The sequence below is a fragment of the Camellia sinensis genome, chromosome 8 (assembly GCF_055761805.1).
Source record: "Camellia sinensis isolate YWXY chromosome 8, ASM5576180v1, whole genome shotgun sequence".
Taxonomy (NCBI): Eukaryota; Viridiplantae; Streptophyta; class Magnoliopsida; order Ericales; family Theaceae; genus Camellia; species Camellia sinensis.
Window position 1 is genome coordinate 90,675,035 of NC_138968.1, and position 22,905 is coordinate 90,697,939.

At 32.3% G+C, this 22,905-nt stretch overlaps 1 protein-coding gene across 9 annotated transcripts; it reads right to left on the minus strand.

Moving 5' to 3' along the window:
- Window positions 1-697: 697 nt before the first annotated feature.
- On the minus strand, window positions 698-21,939 carry LOC114303205 (uncharacterized). 9 transcript variants are annotated; one of them, XM_082883015.1, is made up of 10 exons: window positions 21,756-21,939; window positions 8,112-8,266; window positions 4,285-4,479; window positions 3,890-4,171; window positions 3,517-3,551; window positions 3,344-3,433; window positions 2,812-2,965; window positions 2,091-2,731; window positions 1,896-1,993; window positions 698-1,664 (listed from the first exon to the last, which is right to left on the minus strand). In XM_082883015.1, the coding sequence occupies exons 2-10, from the start codon at window positions 8,224-8,226 to the stop codon at window positions 1,133-1,135; spliced, it is 2,142 nt and encodes a 713-aa protein (XP_082739141.1). In that variant the 5' UTR covers window positions 8,227-8,266; window positions 21,756-21,939; the 3' UTR covers window positions 698-1,132. The 9 variants fall into 9 exon arrangements, with proteins under 9 accessions (XP_082739141.1, XP_082739140.1, XP_082739138.1 ...); XM_082883014.1 differs by having other exon boundaries at window positions 21,721-21,939; XM_082883012.1 differs by having other exon boundaries at window positions 698-1,790; window positions 21,721-21,939.
- Window positions 21,940-22,905: the final 966 nt, after the last annotated feature.

Consider the following 22,905-nt stretch of genomic DNA (forward strand, 5'->3'; position numbering starts at 1 on the left):
TATTGTTATAAAGTAATTTTATGGACATTGATATTTTAAATAAAAACATAATAAGTCAAATATGATTGATTGTCAAAATTTAAAAAATAAAAAATAAAAAAGTTACATTGTCCAAACAACTTATTTGATTTTTTTTTTCTGAAACCACGTGGCAATCCAATTAAGTCACATGTGGGCCATTATATAATAGATAGTCTTATTTCATGGCAAAAAGTCCATGGATCACGAAAACAAAATACAGGAGATGTCAAGAATGTTAGCATTAAGTCTAATGATAAGAAATAATATTCTCATCTTATATCTTATGTTAATAAAACATTGTATAAATTCTCCATAGCATTATTAATATCTTCCATTGTTTCCAAGTTACTAATATGTTATAATTTCATAATATTATGAATCAGGTCGACTCACAAATCTTACACCAATTTTCAAACGAGGCCATAATGTACAAGTCGAACCCATCATATCAAATTCTTGTTAAAAACGGGCATTGTTTTCCAGCCGATCAGATCATAACTATTCTGTTTTATCAGATTTAGAATCTGAGTGTCTGCAGTAATTTTGAATTTGATAATTTTGACACTCTAGACAAATCAACTTTAATGATGTTCTATATTACCTTAATTGTTTTCTCCACGTTTATATGTGTTAATCCAATGGTGCAAGCATACGCTAGAATTCAAATCTCAAAACAGATGAGAAATACAACACATTTATTATATCTGATCCGACAAATAGTATGTGTTTATTCAGGAACAATTTTTCCTGTACAAGAACTATGAACTCCAATCCAATTAAACTCTTGCACAATCAAAAAACACAAAATGACAAGCTTGATCGTACAATTTGCTAATATATGGGAAGTGTTCACAGAAGAACCAACTTAAAGATGAATAAACTCAAGTGAGAGAGATATAGAACAGAGACCCATGCCTTGAAATGTTGATCCTAGGTTCAGGAAGGGAAAAAAAAAAGGCACGTACCTTGTAGGCATACTTGCACAAGACTTATGAGTAGAACTCAGCAATTCTGATCTCCAATGCCATGTAATGGAGTGTTTTGGCACCCTTTTCTGCTGCCTCATCTACTGTTGAATCTGATTCTGTTATAAACTTGAATTAATCTGCTGCTACATGGGAGCAGAATTTTTGTCCGCCAATGGAGTTCTTGTGCTGGGCATGAACTCAACTGTCGTCGAAAGAGAGAGTGGTCCAGTCTTTGACAGCATATTTGGTGAAACCTGCTGGTGGGAAAAATGGTACCCCTTAGAGAAGGATGATGAATATATGGGGGCTCTGTCATTTTCAGCAAAATTGTCACCAAGGTGGGAATGACAGCAACCCCTCTTCCCTTCGAGCTCTATCACCGCGTCCCTATTGAGATCAATGACCTCCAAACATCTACTTAAACCATTAACATGATCTTCAAAACTAGGTATGTTTTCTTTTTCATTGTCATGAAGTGAATAAGGATCATTCTCAAGAGGGCGCCAGCTGGCCCTTTTATGTTCTTTCGTCATTGGCCTCTTGCTCTGTCCACCCATTTCATTTTTCAATATCCCTTCTGTTCTTTTCCTTTCTGCCTTCAAACTAGAATGCAGGCCTAGTTTTTTTGAATTATGACCCCCATCAATAGCTTTACTAGATCTTGAGCAATTTTCTCTGCACAATAGAGGAGATGTATCAGTCTGACCTTTTGAAGTTTTCCCTGGTAAGTATCTCGAGGTTGCAGACGTGCTGGACATTTTTGGGGAATTTTTATCTAGCTCTTGATTCTGTGCTGCATATCTGCGAATGGCATTCAAAGAAGGACTTATCACTTCATTTTGCACAGAACCAAGCTTTGTATCCCCATTCTCCAGTAAAATTCTAGTAGTCTGAAGTTTATCCGACCTTTTTCTGTTTGTCACCCCACTGATATTAGGCAAAGCACTCTGCGCTCCAAAATGAAACAGGAAATCTCCACCTACCGTCGACATCGTAGCTTTGTCCTGCCGAAGCAAATAAGCTTTACTTGATTGAAATACTGACTTCACAAGGTAATACTCATAACATAGAACTAAATAAATTGGAAGAAAATAAAACTACCTCATCAAAGAACCCAATCTTTGGTGATGGCATTCGGAGACCCGAAGGTTTGAAATTCCTGGTTGATTTTGCAGGATCATTAGCAGTTCCCCTAACTACTTCAAGACATAGATTTGGAAACCTTGTTTGCTGACTTTCTTGATCATCGAAACATTCATCATGTGGGCAACTCTGAAAATTTAATGCTTGGGTAGCATCATTTCCTAAACAAGCTCCTCTGGAAGTATTGGTATGAAAACTGACCTCTAAACAGTTGGTGCTTTGGTTGGCAGTTGATAATAATTCTGAGGACCATCCATCAATGGAGCTAGCAGGTGATTTATAAGAAGAATGGTTTGACATGGACAATGAAGGGGTGGACAAACCAGGATTTTCCAACACAATTTTGTCTCCTAGTGAGCACCTGAGAGGAGTCTTGGAGGTTGAACCAGAGGCAGCAAGTCTACTTTTCCTGAAAACTGCTTTACTTCTCGAGTTTGAAGAAGATTTCAACGACGAAGCACTACCAGATGCAGAGCAAGAAGCTGATGAATCATTACTGGTGGTGACAGAAACTGAAGATGATGATTCAAGGGATGTTGTAGAGCTAGTGGAACATGAGTTCCCCAATCCATATTTCTTGGATACTATCAAACCTTTCCCTGTAACAGTCCATGCATTTTGATGTAAATTCCATTAGAAGTGGAAGAAAGGAACTTTTAAATTATATGATGGTTCTTACCAGATCCAAGGGTTGCAACTTTATTTCCCATTTTGACATGGTCCGCACCTAAGGAGATCTTTTTTCTTTGTCCTGCCGACACCATGCTCATCCTGCCTAATATCTTGGGTGACTTATGAGGAAACGAATTAGATTCACCATTCTTTTCAGCATCCTGTATTGATCAAATTAATTTGAGTCAGTTAATTCATATCCTAGAGTTACAGTTTCATTTCCTTACACAATCTTGTGACTAAATATCCAACATGTTAGACTACCAAAAGTTGGACAAACTTGTAACTTGTAAGTAATAAATGATAATGCAGCCTTTCAATTTGAGCAATCGAGATGATGAACACTTATGCACACTAAATACTAAAAGGATTATATAATCTCATTGTATTCGATTTATACATGCCTGGACAAACTTGTAACTTGTAAGTTATAAATAATAATGCAGCCTTTCAATTTGAGCAATCGAGATGATGAACACTTACGCATACTAAATACTAAAAGGAACTATATAATCTCATTTTCTTCGATTTATACATGCCTGGACAATTTGTGGATGGGCGACCTCCTTAACTCTTTTTGATCCTTGCATATAGACGCTTTGCCTTCTAGAAGTTGGTGTGGATTTCACCTGATATTTAGATATAAGATAACTTAATTTCTCAATAAATGCTAGAACAATTACAATGAAAGACTACAATCAATAGCACATACCCTATTTCGAGAGATGTCACGAAGTTTCTTCAAGGCTGAAAAGAAGCAATCATAGATATTGAGCATAGGTTTGTGATAAACAGATGCATAAAAAGGGAGACCATATAACATTTTTTACAAGACACTAATGCTATGTACCAACCTCCTAAACACAGGATATTATGCTTACAAAGCCTAAGAGTAAGAAAAGAATTTAGGACAAGTGAGGTTTCAATATTTCCTACTTCAACAATAGCGGAAGGCCCGATTACCCATTAAATCTCTTTGGAATACCTTAAATGCAATCACATTGCAATTCCCATACAAAATGAACAGGCAAAAATTTCTTCTTCCATTCACAATAAAATTTGTTCTAAATTTGCAATATACTTACAGTGGGTTTCCCGTTTGTGGGCTTCTCCAACTCCTGATTTGCAAACTGACTTGCAAATATTGGACATTATATTGGATTTCTCAATGGATGCTCTTATTTCTTCAAACAGATCAACCTCAGTGCTTTGGTTGCTGTCCAAAGAGAAGTCATCACTATCTAATGTAGATTTTGAGTCTGCATATCTCCACCTACACAGATCTTCTTGAATTACGGGTAATAGGTGAGCTTCAGCCTTCTGAAATCCTTTATTTATAATAAACAACTCCTCTGGATCTAGAACTCCTGATCAGGCATGAAGCATTAATGACTTCAAATTTTAACTCGCTCTAATCATATGAAATGAGTTAACATTGGCAGAAGGCACCAAATATTTCAGATTTCTTGTAAAAGCATACCTGCACTAGTGAAAAAAGCACTATCCCAAGCTAAACTTTTGCGCAAGTTGCTTGCTCTTCCCAACTCAGTGGATTCATAAAATAAGAGCTTTTGCTCCCTTTGCTCGAGTATTTCTACTGCATTTTTAGGTTCTCGAGAATCTGTGGTCCCAAACAGCTTGAAACCTTCTTGCTCATCTATTTTCTCCCACACTACTGTGAAAATGAATTCAAGAATAAAATGTTTCAGGCTAAAATTGAAAATGGAAGAATGTATCTGTTCAAGTAACTGCAGAATTGATCCTAATGTTGATGCAGAAACTAAGATCTATTGGTGGTTTTTCATGCAACCTAAGCAAATTAGAGTCCTTTAGATATTGATGTGTTAGTTATCAGGAAATGGAAGAGTCAAAGATGATGTAGAACTATGAAATATCTCACAAATAAAACAATATCAGAAATTCAGACCTACCATAAAGGAACAATTAAGGTTCTTAAAATTTTGCTCCCATCCCCGAAAGTAACTGAAGAATTAGAAACACAGGTCTATTCTAATGGATTGATTATTAGTCTTAACACTGATAAACAATAAAACATGAAAATTAGAATTAGAATATAAACATGCCTACATGGAGCAGAGAAATATCATTCGCCTACTATATAACCTACAATTAGATTATTAAAGAGTATTTCTTCCAATATACTTATGTTATCTCACATTAAGACATAAGTACAAACTATTGTATTGGCAGAGATTAGGTGACTAGTTATAATTTATAAAGCATGGATAGAGGGATACAAGATAGAGGTATGACCCAAAATGGATACATCGATACAAATTTTGAAAAAGTAGGATATGGATTATGTTAAAGGATACAACCTTATATAAAAATATACATAAATTAAAAAGTAATTTTGTCATAAATCTTTTAGGATAGACTATTTTTCTTTATTTATCTATAATTAGGAAACACTAATTTGGCAAAGCCGAGTCAGACTTTCGATTTCTAGAAAAAATTCAATAAAAATTGATTAATTTATTCAGATGGTGATAATTAATCAAATCATTTGAGAGTCACATAGTTATTTTATATACACAGTTACATATCCACCATGAAGTATGTAGGCTCTCTACTTCCAGTCGCACGTTCCGCATATAACTCCACTACCATCAAGAGTTGCAATGCTTCCCTACGGTGTATTCATGCACATAAAGTATGTGTTGACTTTCTAGTCTACCAAATAGTCTTAATTTTAAACTACTAGAAGTCATGGCACGCAAAAAAATTCAAAGTGTTGTATTGGTAGAGATTAAGTGACTAGTTGCAATCTACAAAGCAAGAAATGGGATACAAGATAGAGGTATGACAAAATATGGATACATTATTACAAATTCTGGAAAATTATGATATGGATTATGTTAAGGATACGACAATATATAAACATATATAAATTTAAAAAGTAATTTTGTGAAGACTGTTTTTCAAACTACTAGAAGTCATAGCACGCACAATGTGTGCATAAATCATTGAAAGACAATAAACAATTCTAACTATAAAATTTATGGTATAAATGAAACGTTACCAGAAATGATGCTTTAAATTACTTCAAAACATCAACAACCCAGTAAATTTTATAAAAAAAAAATGGACAAAAAGAAAAATAAAAAAGTAATCAACAAAATATTTAAAGTCTCTATTTAATTTTTTGTTTAGAATATCATCAATTTTTGTTTTTTTTTCTCATAGGATAATAATACCATCATCAAATTGAAGTTATTTAATCTCTTTGTAACACATTTGACATAGGAAATTAATAACAGTGAATGAAACGAAAATTGTAGGCAGATAGATCACTATATCTAGCTAAGCATATAGCGACAGTGACTATGAAAACCTTCATACACATCACACAAAAAAAGTCAAAATAACTTTTATACACATACATACAATTTATGGTAGATGTATATGTACGTAAAAATGAAGAAAAGTCTTTTAAGTGATGTCATTTAAACAGAGGTGGTGATGATAGTATAAAATTACTGAGCAAATCCAAGGAGATAATTGAATTTTCTTCTTCTCTATACTATTGGTTTGGAGGAATTGGAAAGTCTATTCCTCTTTGATAGAGCAAATATATCTATATAATACACACAGAGACGATGTACTTTGCAACTCTGTTTTTTCCACTTCAACAAGAAACTGAATGACAATCATTATCTAATCAAAGACCCAACCTACCTTGAGGCCTTTGAGCAAAAATGTTACACTTCAATTTGCAACACTAGTAGAAGCAGGAAAACACTTGATCCATAATAGCACTGGCACCACAGACATCCTCCAATTCGTATAGGAAACCATTTGACTTGAAAGAGTGGCAAGTGAAAAGCAGTTTCGGGAGAAGTTGTCAGGATGTGAATTTGTGGGAAGTTGATTTTAATGTTTCTAAGTGGAAAGGAGTTTGTGAGAATTTTGATTATTGTCCATAACTTGATAGAAGGAAAATAATACACAACTTCAGTACATGATCAACACCAAAATGAGCCCCCTTATATATTAATATTGATAATATATTCATATAAGATATATTGAGGGTTCATTATGTCCACTCGAACTTGGACCAAATTTGACATACTTTATTCTCAATGTTTCCCAACTCTTCTTACCTGGAAACTACTCTTGTATTTATCCTAACAATTACTCTAATGCTATGCAAGAAATACTCAACTTTCAAAATAAGTTAGACACATGATCTAGACGATGCAGAACGTGATATGTGGATTTATTTATTTGCATTTTTTTAATTTACGTTTATTTTTTTATTATTATTAATAATTTAATTAAAACCTAAGTATATTTAGTTGCTTATTTTATTACAGATTAGGCTTCCAAATAATGACATGATTTACTTTGTTATTTTTAATTAGGGTTTCCTACGTTGCCTGTATATATGGCTCTATGTAATAGTTTTAGGTTAGCTTTGAGATAATAATATTGAGTAGTTAAAGGTTGTGGCCATTTCTGTGAGATTAAGGTTTTGACTGTTGTATCTTCTTCTCTCTTCTAGTTCTGCTCAAAACTTTTTGATCTTCTCTTTTAGATCAATTCTCCACACATTCTGATTTTAGGATCAATTGAATAGCCAATTTAGTACTTGTTTGAAATAAAATAAAATAAATTTCAAATTATAGATACATTTAAGAGGTATCAAATAGGTTTATGCTAGTATCTAAGAAGTATTGATATTCGATACAAATACAACTCTCATCCAGAAGTATCTATATTTCATAGGTTGCAATGAATGTCAAATCTAGAGGAGAGGGACTCCAAAATCCGAATCAAATTGGGTGGAAGAAGTTCGGGTGAATGCTGTAATCTTTCCCAAACCCTACAATGTTTGGTTTTGAAGAATATATATATATATATATATAAACAAGTAGATACTAATAAACTATCTGATCAAAATTGGATTCTTTGATTTTGCTATTAATAAGCAACTTCACCCTTCAAGTACAATTTAAAGTCTTTCCCCTACATCACACAGTTACTTAAAGGAAATGACAAAAATCCAATAGAGATTTTTCCAAAAATAAAAAATAAACAATCCAATTGAGATCAAGAGAAGCTGTTCCTTTCATACAAGAACATGTCACAATTCACAAAATCAAGCTTCATCAAGATTTTCATAATTAACAAACATCAAAATAAATCCTCAAACCCCAACCTTCGTTTAGTTTTAGAATGAATTGGAAATTTGAAACCTGTAAAACAATTGTATATAACCGAGATAAACAAACACAAACGTAGATATGGACATAACTACATATAAGAAGGAAGATTAAGGAGAACCTGAAAGTCGAAAGTCTTGAAAGCTATCGCGCAAATAAGAAGCAATAAGAAAATCATCTTCAGAAGAAATATCAATCAGTTGAAGCTTTTCCATTTCAAGATTGTTCTCCTTCATTACAACAACTCCAATAGCATATCGAAATTCCACTAAATACCTGTATGTGTATGCAAGTATATATATGCATTTAGAGAGAGAGAGAGAGAGAGAGAGAGAGAATTTTGAATTTCAAGAGAATAAAAGTTGATTAATGAATTTAATTAAGAAATGAGTTATGAAAATTTTGGAAACAGCTGATCTGACAAGAAAAACAGATACTGGTTAACCATCTCCAATCATTTATTAAATTTTTTATTTGATTTTAAATTTGAATAAAAATTTGTTTTGATATGGGTTATTCTAATATTTGAATAAAATGATTTTTTTTATCTTAAATTTTATTAGTCTCTCCATCTCAAAATATTAGTTCTTTTTTTTATTTTTTATTGTCCTAAAATATAAGTTATTTTCAAAAATTAACGACTAAAATAATATAATTTTTTTATTTTGTCCTTTTAAATTCATTAACAAGACAAAAAGTACAATTATGGCAATTGATATTTCCAAAAAAAATGTACTGTACTATCAAAGGGTAATTTTAAAAAATTATTTTTTTTAAATGTAATAATTGTATTACTAAAAAAATTAAATTCTTCAAAAGGGACTATTATTTTGAGGCGGAATCAAATTTTTTTTTTTTTTTAAAAAAAAAAGAACTTATTGAAAATTTAGTGAAAGAATTGGTTCATCCTTAATTTGATAAAAAAAATTTCTTCATTGATTTGATATAAGTTTGATAAAATGATTAAATTTCATTTTCACTAAAATTTTTATGAAATTTAAATTTAACGAAAGATTTGATAAAAAATTAAATACACTTATAGGTAGGAGGGAGTGTGTGTATGTATGTGAAGAAGGAAATTATTCTAACCCTGAGGTGAATTACAGATAGTTTGGAAAGTTGGATATTAGCACATTTTTTTATTTATCTTTTTTTAGACATATTACCTTTTTTTTGTAAAAACTTAAAAAATATACATATTTAAGTTATTTTAAACAATCATTTATTTAAATCATCGACCAATGAAATATTAGTTTGACACGTGAAAATAGAAAGGAGCGAATGGTGTCAAGTGCTTGTACTGGTGGTGTGGTGTCTATTCAAGTGTCACAGGTGACTGATTAGCTTGGTTCATTTCGAATTAACGTTTTAATCCAAAACATCAAATCGAGAGGGAAATCTTGAATTTCGAGTCCCCGCAATAGATTCAATTTTTGGTTAAATTACATTAACCTCCCTTGAGGTTTAATGAATTTGTAAAAATCTATTATGAACTTTTTTAAATGGTATAAACCTCCCTTAAAGTTTAATTTTTAATTATATTGATCTCTTTTGGCATTTAATAAAATTGTAAAAATCTTTTTTGAGATTTAGAGGGTGGTTTGGCATCTTCTAAATAAATGTACTTTTTGACATTTTATAAATAAACAAAAAAATTAATAGAAAAGTAGAGAAAGTGGGTAGAAAAGTAGAGAGAAGATGTTGATAAATATTAATTGATGTGACCCAAATAAGTGTATGTATGCAAAAAAAAAATTACACTTTTTTAGTGCATACCAAACACCTACTTAGTTTTCAATTACAATGGCATTTTTTATAATTTAATGAAATTACATAAACATCTCATAAGATTTTTGAAATGACAGAACCTCTCAGAGATTTAGTTTTCAATTATACTAACATTCCCTATAGTTTAATAAAATTGCAAAAATACCCATGAAGTTTTTGAAATCGCAACAACTTCCCTTGAGGTTTAATTTTTTATTACATACTTCCTATTCTGTTACTTTGTCATTAAAAAACTAACATAAAATGTTTGACATCATCAAATAATTTACTTACATTTAATTTTACCCTTTAAAATTGTGTCCAATTACAAAGAAATAGAAAAAATACAATTCTTATTTGGGCACTCAGTCTATAAGTCCAAATCTTAATCTTGTTTGGCCAAAAGTCCAAGCGTTTAAATATGTTGTCCAAAATGACAAGCTTAAATAAGATGACCAAAATACTTTTTTGTATATATATGTTATTTTCTAAACAAACCCTACACAGTCGCACGTCTCTCTCTCTCTCTCTTCTCTCTCCTCTTCAACCGTCAACACAACCATTCTCACCCTTTTCTCTCTCTGATGTCCCCGCCGTGGTGCTCCGATCACTACGATCTCGCCGTCGCAATGGTCAGATCTCAGATCTCCTCCCTTTTCTCTTCTCTCTCTTCTCTCTTCTTCATCTCCCTCCTCTCTGGGTTATCGACTGTCGCAAATCTCTCTCTAAGGTATCATATTCTCTTTTTACTCCTCTCTCTCTCTCTCTTTGTGACTGTCGCAGCCACCGTGAGCGGCGGTACGCATCGGACATCATTCCCGACAACACATTGAGCACCAAATCGACGCTTAGAACAAACTCCGGATCATCGCCGGCTTTCACATTTCTCATATCCTCCCTTGGAAATCCTTCGTTCATCGTCAACATCCATCATCATCGCCATGGTTGTCGATCGGTACTTCGACAACTTAGATCTGCAACTCGACCGAGTCAACCTCATTCAGATTTGGTCTTGCGCTTTGTCAAAAGCCAATTTCTCGAATTTCATGTACTGATTTTCCATTTCTCTTCAATTCTCCGTTGATGAGCCTTTTTAGGGTTTTGCCAAAATTTTCCCTTTTTTCTTTTTGAAGTGTTTAATTTTTTGTGTTAATTGATGGTGATGGCTATAGGAATCGACGATCGAAGCAGTGCTCTTCTCTCAAATGGTGGTGATAAATGACACAACAATGAAATTCAAGATCTGGGACACCGCCGGCCAAGAAGGGTACCACAGCTTGACCCCAATGTACTACAAAGGTGCTTCCATTGCTATCATCATATACGATAAAAGAAATTTTTTCTATAATAAAATCTTGAACCTATCCTCTGATCATAAAATCTTTGTGAGTCTTTGATATAATAAAATCTTGAACCTATATATTCTCTGATCACATGGTTAAATTGGGTGACGAATTATGTATTTGTCCCTCTTTGTGTAGTTGGATTTTCTATGCCTTATCTGTAATCCAACTCTCAACCACTGAGATCATCAATAGATAAAGCCTAGAGAATACTTCCTGAAGAGGGCTTGCTGACAACTCAACATAGAGAATTTTTAGAGGAGATAGATGTTGTTGTTGAATTTGAATAGATAGATTTTCAACAATAGTTGTTGATTTTTTTGTTTTGTTTTGTTTTGGTCTTTTTTTTTTTTTTTTTTGAAACAAATTGCAACAGAGAGAGAACAGATTGGGAAAATATTTATTGTTTACATATTCAATCTGGGTTCATTTTCAACAGATAGGAAAAAGATCATAGAATTTTAATAGATAGTTTGAACAGATAGTATTTTTGAATAGATAAATTTCACCAGATGATCAAATTTGGTCAGGTATTTAAACAGATAAGGAAAATTTGAATTAAAAACATTAAAATATTAAATAGACAAGGTAAAAAAATTAAACAATTCGGAAAAAATTAAACAATAGGAAAAAAATTTGAACAAATATGAAAATTTTTTAACAGATAGGGAAAAATTGTGAACAAATAGGGAAAAATTTGAACAGATAGTCAATAGATAAATTAAGAAGTAAAATTGAAAACAAAATGTCTTTCAAAATAAATAAAAGGACTTCTCACCAAACTATTTCACAAAGAGTAAACCTCTCATCAACAAAAAAAAAAAAAAGAATCCACTAGGCCTAACTCACTCTCCTTAGATTTTATCACCAATTTACTCTTCTTATTTTCTCAGTTTATTATGTCCACAGATACTTTTGATTGTGTATACCTCATTTATCCAAAACTTTCCTTGCACTACTATATTGTGTAAGATCTTTTAAAGTCAATTTATAACATATTTAGCAACGGTGGATTTACTCACAGATTCTATTAAAGACAATCTATAACATGTGTTCAAATTTTGAATAATTATTAGTATGTCTTATTGATTAAATTTATTTGCTTATAAATTCTGAGTGAATATTTTTTAACATATTTACCTCTCGTTTTGATAATTAACAAAATTTTGAGACTTTTTAGATGTATTTTGTGTTGGTGGACTGATCGTTTGGTGCTAGTAATAATACTAGAAATTTTATCGAAGTAATAAATGATTGAGACATTTTGAATTTTGTTTGTGAGTTTTAACTTATTTAAGTCTATTTGTGTTAGTTTTGTATTGCAATATGACGAAAGAATTGTAAGTAGTTGAATTGTATTTTCTTAAAAATATTTTTACAGTACTAAATTTATTAGTGAAAATTGAAGTAGGACCTCTTAGTAAATAAGTTTAATTCACATGATCAACTCGTAACTATCCCAAAATTTTGGACGTTTTAAGAATTTTTGTAGGAGAAATTTCACTTACACAACACTTTTAGCTCATTACATCCCTCATTTTAATTTTTTATTACATTTTTGTCCAATTATAAAATTATTATTAAGGACTAAATGCCCAAAACCTTCCTCTTCACATTTCTCTTTACACCCTTTCATTTTTCTTTTCATCACCACCACCACCACAACCCCCCTTTTTCCTTCACCAACCACCGCCACCTAGTGACCATCCATTCTCTCCACCAACCACCTCCACCCTTTCTTCTATCTCTCACTCTCTCCATCCATCGACAGATTAAAGAATATATATAAACAACAAAAAACAAACATAAATAAATAATAAGCAAGATTTTCGTGTTTAAAAAATATTAGGGTAAGATTTTCAATTATCTTAGCATAGTTTCGTATTATTTGAAAAATTCAAAATTCTTTTCGATTCTCACTCACCGAAAAAAGTGAAATTATTCGACATTTGGTAGTTGGACAATATAAGTTTGTTCAGACTTTTATAGCCAAACATATAGCTGCCCGGGTTAAGATCCAACACTTCTATACTCTTTGGTTTTAAGTTTTGTATTTGATTAGTAGTGTTGACATCTATTCTGATCCTATATTGTTTTTTGAAGTTGAGAATTTGTTTTTGAGTTATGTTGAAATAGGTGTGGGATATGGGATTTTTGGTGAGATTTTGGATGTGTGGACTTGAGTTCGCTCGAGCAGTGCTCCGGTTGCTCGAGTGGTATTTTCTTTCTCTCAGATTTTGGGTTATAGTCTATACTTCTGAAAGTAGGGGTTTCTTCACTAGAGCGGTGTTTTGGTCGCTCAAGTGGTCTATTTACAGTTTGTACTTCTAGGAGTTTGGTTTTTTCGCTCAAGCCTAGGGTTGCTCACTCGAGCGATATGTTGTGTCTGACGCTCAAGCAATCTATTTGCATAAAGTTACGAGGAAAGTCAATTTTTGCTCACTTTTTGACATCTCTCTCTCTCTCTCTCTCTCTCTCTCTCTCTCTCTCTACACAGATCTTTTTTCCTTTTTTGCTCTCATCTCTGTCTAGAATCCTTGTTTAAATCTTCCGTTCTTGCTTGATCCATAGATTTCTTGATATTCATGCTTTGGGATTTAAGGTTGGGCTTGAGGAGAGGATCATTTTAATCTGAGAATTTTGGGTTTTCGTCTTCGTCGATTTTGGGAAATGTTCATCCTTCCTCTTGCTTTGAGGTAGAGATTTCTTTAATAATTTGCATGTTATTTAACTTTGCTATGTGATATTTGATTAGAGTAACATTTTGAGGGATTTGGGTTTGATTATCGTATGTTTTGATGTTTAGAGAAGGGCTTTCGTAAGGTTTTCCCAAAACTCAATTTGGGAATTCAAAATAATGAACTATATTAGTAATGGATGAGTTGGTTTTAAAAAGAATGAAAACTCCAAATCTTTTACCCAAACCCTTGATTGGTGTTCAAGGTTGAGAAGTGAATTATGATGTTGGTTTTGTTGTGGAATCATGGTTTTGAACTATATAGAAATAAATGAGATTTCTTTGAGAAATGTTAAGATAAGACTATTCGTTGTGAAAATGTTGTGGGAGTGATTGGTTATATTTTTTATTTATATATTGTCCAGTTTGGAATATACTGAATAGAGATAATTGTTTTGGTTATTGGTGAAAGATAGCATTGCTTGTTGTAGAAATTGCATGAGAACTAGGTTAGCTGAAATCCATCCACTCATGCATTCCATTGGAGCATTATTTCTTACTTATGCATTGAAAAGTATCATTTTGAGAAAAATGGGTGAATACCATGGTGAATCTAGTTAGGAGGTGTGGTTATGGTTAATTAAGTTGGCCTCTGTGTCCTTCGTGAAAATCCAGAAATTTGCGCTCATTAGGATGCCTTCCTTCCGGTTAGTTGCCAATAAAGTGGCTTTGGTAGTGCTTTCAAAGCCTACTTCCTAACACGTACCTAGAGATTACCAGTGTATGTATTTACTACCCTTTTTTTCTATTTTGAAGCAAAGGTATATAAAACTGTGATTTGAACTCTGGCATAATATTGTTTAAAAAGAGAAAATGCATGTCTTTGTAATGGCATCTCATATGCATTTACCATATGGCTTTGCTAAACATTATACATGTCATTAAACTTATCTCTATTGGCCTTTAGCTCACCCTATGTGGAAACCAACTTTCAGGTGCTGATGGTGTATCTCCACTAAGGGGATAACTTGGGAGGACATTGGAGTTGCACGCTCATTTTTTTTGCAAATTTGTTTTGTGCAAGCCTAAGGCTTTCCTTATATTGCGTTTTGATCCACGTAACCAAGAGAAGTCTTGGAAATTTGTAGCCTTTAGGGTATGAACTTGTATTTATTTACTTTTGTTCATACATTTAGGTCACATGATATCAACTCATAATCCAGGATTAATAAATGTATTAACGCACGTGCTGTCTTTTGTAATACTTTAAGGAGGTAAATGAATAAATTATAGTTTTGGAAATGTTTATGATATTAAATGGTTGAGATTGTTAAGCTTCCGCATGCATGTTCGAGGATTATGAGGCGTATCGGTTATCATTGTTTCTAGGGTGTTACAAAACATGACTAATTAATCAATTTTTGCCCGTTTGGTAGGACATGAACAAACTTGATTTGATCAGCCATTTCCTACCAAGCAAAAAGTTTGTTCAGCCATGTCCTGCGGTCCTAGTTTATCGAACAAAACACGAACACAGAAAAGGTACACCATGAGGTCCTTTCACTACATTTTCTACATATTCCAAATGTGAGTATGCTTTATTTGTACACTATTGTCTTATTAAACTTTTATCAAATGTGTCATTCTTAAATTGTGAATGGGACATCATTCTAACATGTGCACTATTATCTTATAACTTTTGCCAAATGTGTCACTTTTCTTAAAATATGACAATGGGACATTTGTGTACTATTGGCTTATTAAATTTTTGTCAAATGTGTTATTCTTAAAATGTGGCAATGGGATATCATTCTAATGTGTGTACTATTGTATTAAACTTTTTGCCAAATGCATCATTCTTCTTAAAATGTGACAATGGGACATTTGTGTACTATTATTTTGTTAAACTTTTGTTAAATGTGTCATTTTTAAACGTGACAATGGGACATTCTAATGTATGCACTATTGTCTTATTATGTTTTTAGATGTGAGTATACTTCATTTGAGAGATTTTAATGTAAGATAGGACTAATGAGTACATACGAATATGTGCGAGACTAAATGGTTCATAAGTCATGAATATAGGATTTATTAGTAAATGTTCCTAAATTTAAATTTCAGAAATATAATACATTTAGTGTTGAAAGTAGTATTTGATTCGTTACAATACAAATAAGATTATCCTATTGGGATGCTAATAAAAATATTATATTACATTTCACTTTTTATTTCAATAAACTAAACATTACTCAATATTAAAAATAATATTACTCTCTGGTGAAATTCAATGGAATGAATGATTAAATATATGATACAATTATAAATGGTAGTATGATGGGATATAAGTTATATAACATGGGATAATTAGATGAGATAAAAAATATATATATATAGAAGAAAATTATTTACAACAAAAAGTTTATATAGGAAAAAATATTCATAATGAACTTTCAACAACATTTTTAAAATTATAAAGACAATACCGATTGTATTTTTAAATACAAAGTATGTATTTAATGAAACCACAAACATACATAACCAAATTCGGTATTAATCAAACCAGTAAAATACAAAATTAATTTTGCATTAAACAGAACCAAAAATATACAAAATATAATCAATATTAAAATCATAACAAGAAGAAAGATGCAATACATCAGAAATGCCTCTTTCAAAATAATTGTGCGCGCCATGATTCCGCGGTGTTGGTGATCAAAATAATCACAATAATGTTCTGTTTGTAACAAATCAGACATTACACAAGACACACACAAAAATTCTAATCTATATCATGTATTTGAAAAGGAAAAATGTAGTAAAACAATTCTTTATAAAAATGAATGTCGAATTTGTCTTAAGATTGTTGGATTAAATGCTTATGTGTACCGTGTGAAACATGTAATAATTATACCAAATATATATATAGAATATAAATCTGGAAATGAAATCAAAGTTGATCGAGACTTGTGTTGAACACAATTTCTTTAAGACAAATTCGTCCCCAACTACGGTGCTCACAAGATTTTAATGGTCGTTCGTCTCAAGAATACAACAATCGAACCTTGCAAAAGCAACACAACCACTGCAAGTCTGGCGAACCTTACTATGCAGAATTCTCTTTTACAGAAGAAGTACAGAGCGCCAAAGAAGAGGAAAAACTCAAGATGAATTCGATGTTTAATGAATGCAATGGGGACCTGATTATATAGAAAAAAATGGTGACTGTTCGAACAGTCATAATGACTTCTCAATGAAGAGAAACAATTCTTCCAATGAATAAGTGCAATAGAACAGACATGATTATTCTTTCAAACAGGTTTGAATTTCGTATTGAATGTGGTTCAATTTTGACCCAAATAAATAATGAATTAATTTAAATCAAATTAATTTTAAATCAAATAAACTTTGTTTTAAAACCAAACTCAAATGGTTCACTTTGGAGTCAATTTCTCATTCACCTATTAATGGTTTCCCCTGAAATGAGCATCTAAGGCCGTTTAAAATAAATAGGGTCACGAAGACCGCTTAAGCGCAGGAAAGACCGCTCAAGTGGTGTGTCTAGGGGCAGTTGTAAAAAACTCACACTTGTCACTTCGCTCGAGTACAAGACTTACCGCTCGAGCAGTAAACACCACCTCTTAGTATCTCAGACTGTAGACTAAAATACTGGATGATCCAATTTTGCGCTTGAGCACAAACATGACTGCTTGAGTTGTCTATGCAGTTTAACACGCCAAAGAGAAGAAACAAAACACTCAGAATCACAATAATACAACTCAAATGTGTTTGTTCGCGGGATTGACAATATAAGGGTCCTAACAAGATCTATTTTAGATTACTCATAAGTTGTTGTATTAGGGTTTGGGTTTCGAAATAGGAGCTATGGGGTAAAGATCTCACTCTTCTAACTTAACTAATCAACTCAAAATTGCACAAACTCTTGATCCCTTTCAAAGATGAGGTAGAGGGATGCCTTTATACGCCATGGGAGCCTTAGAGGCTAAGAAGGTGTAGCTTCGGTTCCTACATGGCTAACTCACAGCGCCTTCTGTCCAAAACGCAACACAATCTCAAATGAAAAAGGAATCTGGGATGGCTGACCGCACATGTGGCCGCCCTTCCTCTTGTGCAACCACACTTGCCCAATTAGGGCACACATACAACCATAAACTCGATGTGCAAAATTTCATGTAGACATGCGGATTTTTCATGCAACGTACAAACTGACTCTCCAAGAGTGTAGCCATGTGTTGGTCAACCTACTGGCCTAGTTGGTTCCAAGTCAATTCCTTGATCCTTGGGCCTGCTTGTTGATCAAGAAAGCCCAATTAACTCCCAATTGACGTTTTTAATGAAAATCAATCAATGTTTTTGAAAATGTCGTCAATTCATATTCAACCGGACATTTCCTCATTCCTTTCTTCTAAGTGGGACCAAAAAGGTAGATTTGAATACAAATTAGTCTAGAGGTAAAATGTTCATTTTTTGGAAAAATATAGTTTTGGCTTAAAACAGAGTGATATAGCATCTTGCAGCAACTTCAAGTATCTCTGAAGACAAAGTTTTACCATTTCATTATCAGGAAGCATGCAAGCACCTAAGTCTTAACGGTCAGTCAATATAGGGTGTCTATAGTTATTGTTTTTTTGAAACAGATCAAGATCAAAGTTTCATTTTATATGATTATTATTTTTTGAACCATTTTATCCTCAATTGTGGAAACTCGAGATGAAGCTAAAACCCACTATCATGACCTTAGTTTCAAAGATAGTGTGGAAACCCGAGATGAAGTTCAAGCCCACTATCATTACCTTAGTTTTTTCAAGCCAACCGTACGGTCTTAGTTTTTTTTTTCAAGCCAACCATGCGCCCTTAGATGCTTATCAATTGCTTGCTTTGCACCTAAGCTAGCCTACTTAAAAGAGAGCGGGGCAAGTTTTGCACACAAGCAATTTTAAAGAGAAAAACACTCTAGGGAGAAAAACTCTTGGAGAATGTTGATAAATGACTTCATTTGGTGGTTTGGCCAAATGAGGCCTCTCTTTATATAGGGAACGTAGCCTTCTAGGATTATTCTAGAATGTACAATTAATGTGGTGTGTGGAATCCTCTTAGAACCTTCCACAACCTTTCCAGAACTATCTAGAATCTATTCTACAATGTTCTATACAAGTTCTAAAATGATAGACAATATTATTGCATTCTCTTAATCCTATCGGAAGGCTCCGGATCCTTCCATTGGCCTCCAATGCGTCAAACCTCCTCTGGTAGGGATTTTGTGTAAGGCACTTGACAGGTCATGACAACACGCTAATGTAGCACCTGTATTTTTTTTTTAATGTTTTAAATTTTAAAATATCATCATTTTTATTTTACTTATTTTGTTTTCAATAAAACTTAAGTGTCTGTTTCGTTTGATTTTTCAAAAACTATTTTAGATGAGTTTTTATTTACTTTTAGTGGATTTTTTTTTTTTTTACTCAATGTTTTTTGTACTTTTTAGATGCATATAATCAAGATGCATCTAAAAAGTAAAACAAATTGACTAAAATATTAAAAGAATTACTCAAATCAAACAAAAATTTGTTTGGGCTTTCATTTTTTTTAGTGATTTTTTTTTTCATACTATGGTTAATTTTTTTTACTTTCTAGATGCATCTAATTTTGATGTATCTAAACATTTTTAAAAAAATAACTAAAATATGAAGGGAAAAAAAATAGCAAAAACAAACGAAAATTCATCTAAAAATAATTTCTAAAATCTCAAAGCAAACAAAGCCTTAAAACTTATTCATCGAGATTTATCAAATATACATTTATAATGAATTATTGTATACATTCACTATTATTAAAAAGGGGAATTAAAGATAGATCCCTCTGCATATTTTTATAAGAGTTATGGAACATTGAAAGATTGCATACTAGTTAAGGTCCCTGAATTTTAAATTTTAGTAGGACAAGGAAAAGTTTTGAGATAAATGGTGAAAATATTCTAAAAACACTACAACAAATTCCAATTTACGTCTCTCTCTCTCTCTCTCTCTCTCTCTCTCTCTCTCTCTCTACCTTGCCTCAACCATCTTCCCATTGACGCCACTACCGCTATTGTTGTTCATAACCACTATTTAGATCTAAAATGAATCGTTGTCATTTGCAATCACAGTCCATATTTGAACTGAGTGTCATTTATATCTACAAACTTGTTATTGCCTCTTCCAAATCTACCACAACTGTTTCTAGATCCACTACCACCACTTTCAGATCCATCACCACTACTATTCAAATCTGAAACAAGTCATACCATTCGTAATTACATTCCAAATCTTTTATTTCTATTCTCTCTGTAACACTTTGTATTCCTTGGACTAGTGGAATTACTCTTGACACTCTTATTATTGTACTTGGAGCTGCTTTGATTTATTTTAGAATATTGATTGAAGTGGTATCATGATGGTAAAGTAGGATTGAACCAAAAACATTGATTCAAATAATTGTCTTATGAGTAGTTTTCACTCTTTTTCCTTTTTCTCTTTCCACACTTTGAATTTGGCTAGAACCATTGGAAAGCTTGCTTCCGGGGCTTCGATTTAGACACAAGAACGACCCTCGAGCCGTCTGTGCGAGTTACAGAGATTCTGGGATCTTTCTTTCACCACTCAAAGGGCGGGTTCGGGTCGTGACACTTTTTGATCAAGCACCTATAACTTGGTCATTAATGCATAAATTTTTGCCTTGAATACAAATTAAAATCCTTGGGGTGGCTTGGTGGTTTGATTGATTTATTTGCTTGATTCTGGTGGAAGGTGTTTGATTGAATGCATGGTGGCTTGTTTGGTTTGCTTGATTTTGGTGGAAGGTATTTGATTGAAAGCACAACTTGTAGTTGGGATGATCATAAAAGATTACCAGGGTTGGAAAACTAAAAAAAATTTAACCATGTAATAACCAAGAATAGCTTAAATAGTCTTCATCTTTTAGAATAATTTTGAAATTTGTTGTTTGAAAAAAACTTTTGTACTCTAATGATGTAGTGCATCATCTAACTAGATAAGACTCTTTAATTTTCCATCTGCTGTATAATTTAAAATGGGTTCTAATAGTGCACCCTAAAAAAAGTTGAAAAGGAAAAAAATGGCTGTTAAGTGGCATATAATTCCCCATTTAGTTGTATTTTCTTAGCATTTTCTGAGCAAATAATTGAACGATTGACTCTATAGATGCAACCCAACTTGCATAAATTATGAATCCGCAAAGGAAGTTAATAGTTTTTCATTATTTTAGTCCCAAGGAGAAACATAATAGTTATGCCTAGGCTGAACTTTTACACTATTTGTCATTGATAAACATAAATTCATCATTTTCATTTCTACAATGTTCGTATCTCATTATGTTTATATATTTTCTTCATTGTTCTCAATCATTTGATTAAAAGACATATCTACAGATTAGGAGATTATACAAATTATTTTCTACATATTAGGCTTGTCTTAAACAGTGTAATTTCTTATATATGCTTCCCTATGATGGTTTTTATGATTGGAAGAATTTAGAAACGTGTACTGTTACATTTATCAGTGACTCTTGTTGGTATTTTTTAATTATTTTGGGTTTCTTTTATAGGTGTGGTATTCATTGCTTCAAAATTTCACTTCAGAATTTCTTAATGCAATATTATTCCCCTTCTTCTCTTAATTTTCGCTCTGATTCCTAACAAAAATTAATAAATAAAACAATGAACAACAATTAAGGAAACTTCTACAACATATAGCAGACACTTATAATGGGCACTAGGTTGCGTGCCTTGCACACAGCCACTCTCACTAGTATGTATATATATATATAATATATATACGAGAGAATCATAAAAACCAAATCAAAAACCCTAATTTTTCAATTCTCAATCTAAATCCTCAATCAAAAACTCCAAATCAAAAGCCCCAAACCTGTTAATTTTTCAATTGCAAGTTGGAGGATGAACCTGGCTTCGTCGCGGAGGACGTCTTGCCTTTCTTCTCTGGTTCGTCTTCTCTGATCCTCTTCGGTCTTCTTTCTCTGCGTTTTCTGTCTTCTCTCCTCTTCTTCAGCCGTCGCACTCTCTCTCTCTCCCCCGCTCCGTTTACATGGGTGATTTGGTAAGAAATGATGCAAACATTAACATATGTAAAAAGAAAATTTAGATAATTTCAATTTATTTGTCATAATTTAAAAAAATATGGAAAATTTACCCATAAGTCCTAGTTTTTGAAAAGTTGAACCATTTAATTCTAAAAGTTTTCTTATGCTCCATTTAGTCCCATTTGCACATCAATCTAATGTTTGAAACATTAATCTGATGTTCGAAATCTAATGTTCGAAACGTTAATCTGATGTTCGAAATCTAATGTTCGAAACATTAATATGATGTTTGAAACATTGTAATGGGACCTTTCAGTTTACAAGAAAACTTTTAGGACTAAACAGTGTATAAGTTATTAATTTGGGATTTATTAGTGCATCCCCAAAAAATATATCATAATTAAATGTAACATGAGATATAATTAAAATTTTATGAGTCATGATTAAAAAAATTGATTATAATTAAGAAATAAAATGATATAATTAAAGGTGCATATAATTTAAAGAAATAAGTGATAAGTGATGATGACAAAAGTCAATTATTTTCTCATGTTTTATTATAAAGACCATCTCTAGTGATGAATTAAAAATTTTATTAAATTTGAATAAAATTTGATTTGATATCGTTCACTCTAATGTTAAAATTAAAATTTTCATCAAATATTTTTACATCTCCAGTTGTCCGAGAAAACGTCCGAACGGATGTCCTAGAGCTCGTTCGAGCATGAACAAAAAAGCTGTCAAAATTACTCTTGGTGGGCATCCGAGAGGATGTCCGGCCTAACAGTAAATTTAAATTTGATGAAAGATGAAAGACTCCTTTCATTTGATGAAAGTTTTAGTTTTGCCTCTATTTGATAAGATTTTGGTTACAGGGTTGAAGCACATCATTTGGCGCTTCTCATCAAATTTGAAATTTGATTAATCATTTTATGCTGGATTAGAGATGCTCAAAGTGAGAGATTTTTGAGATTTTTATAAAATAAAAATAAATAAATAAAATTGTACTTACA